The sequence below is a fragment of the Suncus etruscus genome, chromosome 8, assembly GCF_024139225.1.
Source record: "Suncus etruscus isolate mSunEtr1 chromosome 8, mSunEtr1.pri.cur, whole genome shotgun sequence".
In the NCBI taxonomy this organism is placed as follows: domain Eukaryota; kingdom Metazoa; phylum Chordata; class Mammalia; order Eulipotyphla; family Soricidae; genus Suncus; species Suncus etruscus.
The window spans coordinates 58,555,232-58,568,076 of NC_064855.1; the positions used below are offsets into that span (position 1 = coordinate 58,555,232).

Below are 12,845 nucleotides of genomic sequence, written 5' to 3' on the forward strand. Positions count from 1 at the left end.
CCCCCGTGCCTGCCAGGAGCTATTTCTGAGCAGACAGCCAGGAGTAACCCCTGAGCATTACCGGGTGTGGCCGAAAAACCAAAACCAAAAAAAAAAAAAAATTCTTAAAAGAAAACTGAACGGCATATTTTAAGACAAGACTTACAAACAGCCACACCAAACTTCGATATAAAGATGGCACTAACTCTTAGGACAATTCTTTCTCTCAGTGTCAATGGACTATATGCACCCGTTAAGAGACACAGAGTGGCTAAATGGATCAAAAAACTCAATCCAACCTTCTGCTGCCTAAAAGAAACACATCTGAATAGTCAGAACAAACATAGACTCAAAATAAAAGGCTGGAAGAAAATCATCCAAGCAAACAACACCCATAAAAAAGATGGAGTGGCCATACTAATATCAGATGATGCAAACTTTATACTTAGGAAAGTTGTAAGGGACAAAGATGGACATTTTGTATTAATCAAGGGATACGTACAGCAGGAAGAAATCACTCTCCTAAACATATATGCACCGAATAAGGGGCCAGCAAAATATTTAATACAACTGTTGACAAATCTGAAAAATAATATCAATAACAACACAATAATTGTGGAGACCTCAACACGGCATTGTCAACACTTGACAGGTCAACCAGACTGAAACGCAACAAGAATATAATAGAGCTGAACAGAGAAATGGAAGAAAGAGGCCTAGTAGATATATACAGGACACTCCACCCCCAGAAGCCTGTATACACATTTTTCTCTAATGTACATGGGACATTCTCCATGATAAACTACATGCTAGCACATAAAGCAGACCTGCATAATATCAAGAGGATAGAAATTTTGCAGGCTGCCTTTGCTGGCCACAAAACTCTGAAATTATATGTGAACTACAAAGGGACACAGAAGAAAAATTTTAAAACCTGGAAGTTAAACAGCCTCATACTGAATAACCAGTGGATCTGAGATGAAATCAAAGAGGAAATCAAAATCTTCCTGAAAACAAATGACAATGGAGACAAAAACTATCAGAACCTATGGGACACAGCAAAAGCAGTACTGAGAGGAAAATTTATAGCTTTGAAAGCACACATCAGGAAAGAAGAAGGGGCATACCTGAATAGCTTAATGATGCAGCTCATAGAATTAGAAAGTGCTCAACAAAAGGACCCAAAAATAGGGAGGCAGAAGGAAATACAAAGCTGAGAGCAGAAATCAATGAAGTGGAAACCCGAAAAACAATCCAAAAGATCAACGAAAGCAGAAGTTGGTTCTTTGAAAAAATAAACAAGATTGATAGACCACTGGCAAAACTAACAAAGAAAGAGAGAGAAACTTGTTAACTTGTATTATGAACTGAAAAGGAGAGATCACTACTGATATGGTAGAGATTCAAAGGGTAATCAGAAACTACTTTGAGAAACTCTATGCCACTAAAAATGAAAACCTGGAAAAAATGGATAAATTCTTGGATTCTTATAATCTTCCACGGTTGAAGGAAGAGGATGTAGCATATCTAAACACACCCATTACTATTGAAGAAATTAAGACAGTAATCAAATGTCTGCCCAAAAACAAAAGCCCAGGCCCAGATGGATTTACTAATGAATTCTTTCAAAACTTTCAAGAGGAACTACTACCAATCCTGGCAAGACTCTTCCATGTAATCGAAAAAGCAGGAAAACTTCCAAATAGCTTTTGTGAAGCCAACATCACCTTGATACCTAAACCAGACAGAGATGCTACCAAAAAAGAAACTTACAGAGCAATATCGCTGATGAATACAGATGCAAAGATCCTCAACAAAATCCTGGTAAATAGGATTCAATGCCAATTTAAGAAGATCAGCCACTATGATCAAGTAGGTTTTATCCCAGGAATGCAAGGCTGGTTTAACATCCATAAACCTATCAACATAATACACAAAACATCAACAACAAGAAAAATAAAAATCACATGATCATATCAATAGACGAATTTGATATTTGACAAGGTCCAACACTCATTCTTAATCAAAACTCTCAGCAAGATGGGAAAGGAAGGAACCTTAAGGCCATCTACCACAAGCCAGAGGCAAATATTGTCCTCAATGGAGAAAAACTGAAAGCCTCTCCTCTAAATTCTGGCACAAGATAAGGCTGTCCTCTCTCACCACTCCTATTCAACATAGCACTGGAAGTACTCGCTATAGCGATTAGGCAAGAAAAAGATATCAAGGGAATCCAGATAGGAAAGGAAGAAGTCAAGTTCTCACTGTTTGCAGATGACATGATACTCTACTTAGAAAACCCTAAAGTCTCTATGGAAAAGCTTCTAGAAACAATTGACTCATATAGCAAGGTGGCAGGCTACAAAATTAACACACAAAAATCAATGGCCTTTCTATGCACCAATAGTAATAAGGAAGAAATGGACATTAAGAAAACAACCCCATTCACAATAGTGCCACACAAACTCAAATACCTTGGAATCAACTTGAATAAAAATGTGAAGGACCTATACAAAGAAAACTATAAAACTCTGCTCCAAGAAATAAGAGAGGACACGTGGAAATGGAAACACATACCCTGCTCATGGATTGGCAGGATTAACATAATTAAAATGGCAATACTCCCCAAAGCATTGTACAGATTTAATGCAATCCCTCTAAAGATACCCGACATTCTTCAAAGAAGTGGATCAGGCACTTTTGAAATTCATTTGGAACAATAAACACCCTGGAATAGCTAAAGCAATCATTGGGAAAAAGAATATGGGAGGAATTACTTTCCCCAACTTTAAACTGTACTACAAAGCAATAGTTATCAAAACAGCATGGTATTGGAATAAAGACAGGCCCTCAGATCATTGGAATAGGCTTGAATACTCAGAGAGTGTTCCCCAGACATACAATCACCTAATTTTTGATAAAGGAGCAAGAAATCCTAAATGGAGCAAAGAAAGCTTCTTCAACAAGTGTTGTTGGCACAACTGGCTAGCCACTTGCAAAAAATTCATCTTAGACCCCCAGCGAGCATCATGTACGAAGGTTAAATCCAAATGGATGAAAGACCTTGATATCAGACCTGAAAGCATAAGATATATAGAACAACACGTAGGTAAAACACTCCAGGATATTGAGACTAAAGGCATCTTCAAGGAGGAAACTGCACTCTCCAAGCAAGTGAAAGCAGAGATTATCAGACGGGAATATATTAAACTGAGAAACTTCTGCACCTCAAAAGAAATAGCGCCCAGGATACAAGAGCTCCCCACTGAGTGGGAGAAACTATTCACCCAATACCCATCAGATAAGGGGCTAATCTCCAAAATATACAAGGCACTGACAGAACTTTACAAGAAAAAAACATCTAATCCCATCGAGAAATGGGGAGAAGAAATGGACAGACACTTTGACAGAGAAGAAAGACACATGAAAAAATGCTCCACATCACTAATCATCAGGGAGATGCAAATCAAAACAACGATGAGGTACCACCCACACCCCAGAGATTGGCACACATTACAAAGAATGAGAATAAGCAGTGTTTGCGGGGATGTGGAGAGAAAGGAACTCTTATCCACTGCTGGTGGGAATGCCGTCTATTTCAATCTTTATGGAAAGCAATATGGAGATTCCTCCAAAAACTGGAAATCGAGCTCCCATACGATCCAGCTATACCACTCCTAGGAATATACCCCAGGAACATAAAAATACAATACAAAAACCCCTTCCTTACACCTATATTCATTGCAGCACTATTTACCATAGCAAGACTCTGGAAACAGCCAAGATACCCTTCAACAGACGAATGGCTAAAGAAACTGTGGTACATATACACAATGGAATATTATGCAGCTGTCAGGAGAGATGAAGTCATGAAATTTTCCTATACATGGATGTACATGGAATCTATTATGCTGAGTGAAATAATTCAGAGAGAGAGAGAAAAATGCCGAATGGTCTCACTCATCTATGTGTTTTAAGAATAATGAAAGACATTCTTGCAACAATAACTTTCAGACACAAAAGAGAAAAGAGCTGGAAGTTACAGCTCACCGCATGATGCTCACCACAAACAGGGATGAGTTTACTTAGAGAAATAACTACATTTTGAACTATCCTAATAAAGAGAATGTACGAGGGAAATAGGAAGCCTGTCTAGAGTACAGGCAGGGGTTGGGTGGGGCGGAGGGAGATTTGGGACATTGTTGACGGTAATGTTGCACTGGTGATGGGTGGTGTTCTTTACATGACTGAAACCCAAATACAATCATGTATGTAATAAAGTTGGTTAAATAAAAAAAATAAAAATTAATATTTTGTTCCAAAAAAAAAAAGAACTCTATAAGATGTAATGTGTTTATAGAAGGAAGGTTTAAATGCCTGACTGTCATATTTGCCTTCCTCATGTTAACGTTTTAAAGTAGTAGAAATAGTAACACTTTTAGCATTAAAAATGTTCTATTTCATTGTATGAGATGTATAAAAACCGTGACTTTTTCTTTGGTCATGTGTATTCCAACACTTTTTTTGTATGTATAAGTTCTTTATTCTTAAAGCAATTGAAAAGGGAACACTCCCACTAATAGGAAATTTGTAGTCATCTATACTTTCATAATATTAAAGAAAACTTTAACTTACATTTAACTTTCCTATTAATCATTGAAAAATAATCGCAAATATTGAACTCTCGTTTTCCAAAGGAAAATTTAACATAACTGATATTACAATTATTGTGCTCTATATAGTGTAAAAGTGGATAGAAAGAAACAGATCTGCGAAGTCTAGTTTATTCTGCTTCTCTCATCATACTTTATTCTCTTACCTTAAAAGCATTCCTATCCCTAAGGAGACAAGTTACGGTTTCTGTAATGTTCATAATTACATTTTTTTCAGTTTCAATATTTTAAAATACACTCAAAGCTAAAACTTTAGTATGCTTATTTTTCCCCTTTCTGAATAATTTCCCAAATATCAAATTTCCTGTTGCTTCACTCAGGAGAACTCCATTAACAAAAGTTCATTGATAAAGCTCTTGGGCATTGAATTTAAAGACTTTCCATATTTACTTGCTTGTTGAGCCTTCCTGAACACCTTTTCTCATATGCTTCTAATTTGAGGAGTGGGTCAAGTTTGTGGCCTAATGGCCCATATCAATTTTGTGGTGTTTTTACTTCATCTACTGCCATGAGGAGACTGTATTTTGCTGTTTTTAGAACCAGAATGAATAAAAGATTAAAGTAACCATATCATTTCCCCTCTGTGAGAGAGAGAGAGAGAGAGAGAGAGAGAGAGAGAGAGAGAGAGAGCTAAAGGGAGAGAGGGATGAGGATTAAGGGCAATAGATAGGGGAAAGAAAGAATCTTTATTTTCTTTTCTCTTCCCTCTGCTTTGTTTATTTTGATCTTTTGGGGGACATGAATTATTATTTCCACCTCCATTGTCTGGTTGTAAAACTGTCAGCTTCCTGTTATCTTAAAAAAGAGATCAAAAATGATAATTGTATTTAAAGAGAAAATAGTGATTGTCATTATGAAAACCATCCTTTCTTAACATACCTTCACTGTTGGTTACTTCTCCATCTAGGTCTGGAATTCCAGTCTTCTTGTCTGCCTTTAAAAAATCCCTTTTTTCTAACAAAAAGCTGCCAAATAATCCAGAACCCAGGTTGGATATTGTCATCAAAATAGCCAACCTAAAAGTGGCAAGGAAACTTAACCAACTCAGAGATGAAATAAATCAAAGAGCTAGACCTTTAGAAAGAATTCTTGAACTTGTTTTTTTTTTTTTTTTTTTTTTTTTTTTTTTGGTTTTTGGGCCACACCCTGTGACGCTCAGGGGTTACTCCTGGCTATGCGCTCAGAAGTTGCTCCTGGCTTCTTGGGGGACCATATGGGACGCTGGGGGATCGAACCGCGGTCCGTCCTAGGCTAGCGCAGGCAAGGCAGGCACCTTATCTCCAGCGCCACCGCCCGGCCCCTTGAACTTGTTTTTGAAACAGACTTGGAAGTGAAATGGAGTCATAGTTTCTCTTTCCTTTTGGAGTTTCTGGATTCCTGAGCTCCAAGTTTACCTCTTCCTGCTTTTCGTTTACCTCCAGGCTAATATGGCAAGAGAGCAATCACTTATCCTGCTTTGCGATAGGGTGGAAGAAGAGCTGGATCCGGATGCTTTTAAACAGGGCAGTTTTCCAGAGCAGTGGCACAGGGCTTGCAGGGGGCTCAACTCGCGGCCCTTGGGCCGCAAAGGGCCCTCCGTACAACATTTTCTGGCCCTGCCCTAGAGGAATCTTTTTTTTTTTTTTGTCTTGTTTTAGTTGTTTGGGTCACACACACACCCCCGATGTTCAAGGCTTACTACTGACTTTGCACTCAACGATCACCCCGACTTTGCCTTCTGCGGCCCCCAGGTAAATTGAGTTTGAGACCCTGCATGAGTGTCTGCCTTGCACACGCTAGCTTGTCGAACCGCTGTTCGATTCCTGGGCATCCCATGTGGTCCCCCAAGCCAGGAGCAATTTCTAAGTACATAGCCAGGAGTAATCCCTGAGCAGTGTGGCACAAAAACAAAACCAAAACCAAAAAAACGAAGTTTTGCTTGTTTGATTTTTGCCCACCTCCCTTTTTCTTTTCTTCAAACAGAACCACGTAACTTGAACCATCTTGTTCTGCCTATAAATTGAGAGGGAAATAATGAGGGGTGGGGGGACCAAGACCAAGCAATCGTATGAACATTGAGTAGAAATAAAAAATGATCAGACTTAAACACCAAATCCAAAGCCAACGACAACAGAATCGCTACCCAATCTACAACAAGCTAGACACAGAAGGAACCACTTATACTAGCAGCCAGGGAAGGAGGCAAAGGAGAGGGATATGGACGCATGCTGGGAACAGGGGTGGAGGGAGGACAACGTTGGTGGTGGGAATGGCTCTGATTCAATGTCACTATGTACCTAAAATATTACTATGAAAGATTTGTAATCCACTTTGGTAAAAATAAAAATTATTTAAAAGGGGGGGGCAGTTTCTGAATTTCTCTTACATAGCCCTCTATCAGGGAACTAAGAAGGGAACCATCTCTTTGGTGTCCATTGTAATAGTACACTCCTTTCTTTAAGAACAAAACAGTTTACTAAGGTCTGAGGGAAGGAAAGTCCCTGATAAACCCAGAGCAAGCTGAATTTAGAGAAGCAATCTTGATTTTGAGTAAAGCTTCCTGGGTGTGACTTTGTGGATGAAGCAGTGATGCAAAGTAAAGTAGTATGGGGGTGTGGTGGAGGGATGGTGTTCATTCTTTAGATCACTGCCTTGGGTTCTTTCACATCTGTCCCATCCTTCCTCTACTTTCAAAGTAGAAATTCCTTGAATTTTAAAGTAGGTATATTTTACCGTTACCCAAAGGTCCAAAATGAGCCTCTGTTGTTCTTTCAAATCTAGACAGTATTCACTTGCCTCTTGTCACCCTACACGTCAGGCCCAGCCTCTTTGCATAGTGAAATGTATTTGTTCTTCTTTCTATCAGCTGCCAGTGTTGGTTGGAATGCTAGAAATTACTGAGTGTTTACTATGCCACTGGGTGGGGATTTTAAACTTATTATATAATGATTTTGTTTGTGTAGTTATAGAAGAGGTTTCTTACAGCAGAAGGATCATGGGGTCCATTGCAAAACTGAATGAGATAGTATTTATTTTTAATGGAGTTAGAAAATTCTGAGCATATTCATGTAACTCTGAAGATGATATCTGTATACATTGAATGAGTAGACATTTTGTGATTAGTTGATTTGGCTTCCTGGCTGTTTTATTGGGGGGAGGAGGAAAAACTATAAAATCTTAAATGTTGTTTTCTAATTTTCATAACAAGTTAAAATGATTGGACTCTCTGATTCAATAAAAATTTTAATTAAAAATTAAATTGTTGGACTCAAAGTGATAAAATTTCCTTCTCTTGGTAAATTATATATACATACTGCACATATGAATTTATACTCAAAACTTATAATTTTAGAGAAAAAAAGGGAAAATAAAAAACTTATAATTTTATTTTGTTTATGTTGTTATATTTTTCTTGATAAGCATACATTCTTTAATCTGTTTGGTTGTTTCATCTTGTTGCTTTCTGAGTTTGTTTCTTCTTCCTTATTTTTTCAGAATTAGTAGACCTTCCCTTGGTGAAATTTGACTTTTCCTGCAACAAAGTGCTGGTAATTCCTATTTGCTTTAGGGAGATGAAGCAACTGCAAGTGTTACTACTGGAGAATAACCCTTTACAGTCTCCTCCAGCACAGGTGAGTAATCTTGGGAAAAAGCTATTACCTTGAAGGATGTACTGTCAAAAGCACTTAGACAACTCTTGGCCAGAGGTGTTTTATTTCTGCTATTTTGTGGAATTTATATTACATTAGACAAGATCATCCATAATCATAGTCTCCAAAGCTATAAAATCTTGGACAAAACTGAGGAAAGTATATGTTATCTTCTCCATCAAGTTAAGTAGCCAACATATGGTGCATTATTCAGAAGATAAAAACCCAGAATTATATTCTTGAATGATTTTTATCATTCTTAGGTATTTGATTTTGTTTGCATAGTGTATGACTTAAAAAAGGAATAATAGAATCCTTTTTAATATTAGCTAGAAAATGGGATTTAAATATTTTGAAATAAGAATATTGGTTCTGTAAAGACAAGATTCAGGCTTGCATAATGTAATGCGTTTGAACAGATTAGAATGTATATGTTCTTAAGACTCAACATGTCAGATCTGACTTCTGTACTTATAAAATTATATTTAAAACACATTTCTACTAGAAGTTTGTAATTCTTTGTAAGGAATAACTATGAATTTCTTGAATATGGTTTTTGTTTCAAATAGAATTTGGAGAAAAGATTATCTAAAATCCTTATGTATTTTAGAGAAGCCAAATTTCATATATTTTGTTAAATTGTTAATTATGTCAAATGTCACTGAAGAAATTAAAATATGTCATCAAATGCCAACAACTTAAATTTTCTTCCATAAAGTATAATATGAACTATTTCTTTCTCCATAGATTTGCACAAAGGGCAAAGTGCATATATTCAAGTATCTGAGCATCCAAGCATGCCAGATTAAAACAACTGACTCCCTGTACCTCCATACAATGGAAAGGCCACATATACACCAGCATGTGGAAGATAGGTAAGCACAACTACCCTATCTAGGATCTTTTTAGGCCAAAGTATTCCAAGTAAATAACTCTCTTTGGATCCTTTGTTTCGCACAATCAATACAGAATTGCAATTTATAATCTCACTAACATTTGGCGTGAGAAAATTGAGTCTGTTGATAATATTTGACATCTTTCAGATATCAGATATCATATATTGTCTAATCAACATTCCATCTTTACTGAATGCTGTGTATGTATGTGTACATGCTTATATATGTAAGTGTGTGTATCTCCTTGTGAGTGAGATCTATAATATAAATATAGATAATTTTTACTTCTCAGTTAAAACAGCTATTTCAAGCTCAGATGTATTTTTAATGACTAATTCTTCTGTAGTATTGTTAAGAAAAGCTTCATACTTATTTTTTTAATTCTTCAAGAAATGGACTATTCAGTGCCGGAAAGATAGTACACCAGGTACTGTGGAATTAATATTAGACAAGGTCATCCATAATCACGTCTTTGAAGTGATTAAGTCTTGGGGAAAACTGAGGGACGTATGTTATCTCCTACTCTATCAAGTTCAATAGCCAACATTTGGCTCATTTTTCAGAAGAATAATCCCAGAATTATATGCTGGGATGATTTCTATTATTCTTAGGTATTGGAGCTTATTTGTGTAGTATATAACTTACTAAAGGAATAGTAAAATCCTTACATTTTAATATAGCAAGAAATTACGTAAGACATTTCCTTTCATGCAGCCAATCTAAATTCAATCTCCAGTACCCCAAATGTTTCCCTGAGCTTGTCAGGAATGATTCCTGAGCACAGAGCCAGGAGTAGATCCTGAGCACCAGTGGCTATGGAATAAAACAAAACAAAGCATAAAACCAGAAATACAATGTGCAAGGTTTATTCTATTTCCTGTTTAGAATGGAAACATCCTTTTACATGTCCTTGGAATTTGGGGGTATAAATCTAAACTTGAATTTTCATATAACAAAATTTTTACAACAGGTTGTTCCCAAGAAAACTTTTCTGTAGAAATCTTTTCTTATCATTTTACTAATGATGCAGTTGTAGTGGTTATAAACATGTCTTCCCTAATGATATATTTTTATAATGCTTAATCTATATTTGTTATTCTTAGAACATTTGTTATACCATTGAATAAAAGTTTAGAGAATTACTGAAAAAAATATAGGAAATAAAAAATACACACAGAATATAAAAGATATAAAACACTTAAATTATTTTGCATGTTTTTATGGGCTAGAATCAATAAAATAAAAAAAAAACCTGTTAAGTATTTAAAAAAAAGACTCAAGATTGGAGTGGGAAGAGTGATTGTCATGTACATGACCAATTCAGGTTCTAATCCTGTCATCCCATATGGTCCCCTGAACACTACCAGGAGTAATTCCTTGAGTGCAGATCCAGGAGAAACCCCTGAGCACCACTAAGTGCGTCCCCAAAACAAAACAAATAAAAATACAAACAAAAAAGCAGAATATTTATTGTGTTGTAAACCCATGCCCCCCAAACACAAAGAATCCATCCAATTTTCCGTTTTTAGTGCAAATATATCTGCTTTTCATTAGACTCTATTTAAAACCTTTTAACATGAACTGACTTGTTGCCTTGTATCAATCATAATATTTTACTTAGAAATTTGTAATTCAAATATTTATTGATTTATTTTGTGATTTTCTTTCTTTCTTCTTCTTCTTTTTTTTTTTTTTAATGAACTCAATATTGATGACATCCATCCCAGCAAGAAGGATTCCGATTCAGGAGTTGGAAGTGATAATGGTGATAAGCGATTATCTGCCACCGAGGTAAAGTTCATACTCGGGAATTTTTTCATTTTATGAGGCAAGATGTATCTCTTTGCATTCGTTACACTGCTCTCTAGTAAAGGGCTATTCCACTTCATAAAACTATGTGATAATGTTCATGGGAGCAATTTGAAATTCTCTAAGGATTATACAAATACTAACTGTTGTTAGTTTTTCCTGCATCTTAAATATTTGTAAACATCCCTTAAGTAGAGACTCTATCTCCTTCTTATCCTACTGTATCCTCCACATTATCTACAACATTCTTGTATGCTTAATACACTTTATGAGATGCCTAAGTGGTATGTAATAACCAGGAGGCATTTTTTGAAATGTTTGTTTATGAATGCCAGTAATTTTGGAAAAAAATTTGTTTTGCATGCATAAATGTTCAGGAATAAAATGTACATTGCAAGCGAGTGGTTTAGCAATAGGAAATAGATTGTGTGTGGTCATAATTTTACTAGAAACATTTGTTTTCCTGTACTCTTATATTGTATACTTTTTTAGGTAATTTGACAAAAAGTTTTTTTTTTGTAATCCAAGGGACCTCATGCACTAGTGCTGCCTACAGTGGTTGTAAATAAAAGTAACTTATTTGCTATTGAATAATTGATTGATATCCCCACTTCTTTCACTAATAACCCAATAGATAGAACTTCCTAATTAATAGTGGACAGTGGAAGATATAGCATCAGATATATCAGATGTATCTTTTTGAGGGAACCCTTGAGTTTTATAGTTTTAATACTTTATGGTTCTCTTAAATGTAATTAATAGGTCAAACATGTCATATAGAGAATATTCATATTTTTATGACATATGTCTCAAGAAACTACTGTTTTTTCTGTTTGCTTTAAGTCTTTGAAGTTTAAAATATAGCTAAGATATTTGAATTTATCTTTAAAAAATGCCTTAGAAAGTAGGTTATGGGCCCGGAGATATAGCACAGAGGTGTTTGCCTTGCAAGCAGCCAATCCAGGACCTAAGGTGGTTGGTTCGAATCCTGGTGTCCCATATGGTCCCCCGTGCTTGCCAGGAGCTATTTTCTGAGCAGACAGCCAGGAGTCACCCCTGAGCACTGCCGGGTGTGGCCCAAAAACCAAAAAAAAAAAAAAAATTAAATTACCTTAAAAATCTTTGTAATACTGAATATTTTAAAAGGAATATGACTAGTGAGAGAGGACAGGGGTAAATATCTTAATTTATATCCAGCTGACTGGGCTTTCATTTCCTGTACAATCAAGCCCTGCCAGGAGAGATCTCTGAGCATAGACGCAGGAATAAGCTCTGAAGACCCATAGGAATGGCATCAAATCCTCACCAAAAAGAAGCCACCCCCCAAAAATGATCAGACCAACAATCACAAAAACAAACATGAGTCTGACACAAAACTCTTTTTGTCTGTTTGTTTTTTGTTTTTCGGGCCACACCCGGTTACTCCCAGGGGTTACTCCTGGCTATGCGCTCAGAAATCGCTCCTGGCTTGGAGAACCATATGGAAAGCCAGGGGATAGAACCACGGTCCGTCCTAGGCTAGCACAGGCAAGGCAGATGTCTTACTGCTTGCACCACCCCACAAAACTATTTTTAAAAGGTCTGTTTTGATTTTTTTTAAATGACTCCCACGAAACTACATAGAAGTTAATTGTTTTGTTTTGTTTTGTTTTTTTGAGGGAGAAAAATACCTAACACATTTCTTTAAGTTGTATTTAATTTATCTCCCTGTAGCTTTAGTAAAATTCTTAAGTACCCTGAAATGTCTCTTTGTTTCATAAATTACCCAGTCCAGGCTTTGTTTTATAATTAAATTAAAACAGGCTCTGCTTTATTCTTTATCTGTCTTCTAGGAATAATTAAGTTCATTAATAAAACAT

General features: G+C 36.2%; 1 protein-coding gene across 2 annotated transcripts in view; it reads left to right on the forward strand.

Moving 5' to 3' along the window:
• Positions 1-12,845, forward strand: part of LRCH1 (leucine rich repeats and calponin homology domain containing 1) — a 238,904-nt gene that overhangs the window by 168,924 nt on the left and 57,135 nt on the right. For both annotated transcript variants that reach the window (XM_049778891.1, XM_049778890.1), the window contains exons 5-7: positions 8,127-8,263; positions 9,029-9,156; positions 10,905-10,968. In XM_049778891.1, the coding sequence (XP_049634848.1) occupies positions 8,127-8,263; positions 9,029-9,156; positions 10,905-10,968 (329 nt within the window). The remainder of the gene's footprint in view (positions 1-8,126; positions 8,264-9,028; positions 9,157-10,904; positions 10,969-12,845) is intronic.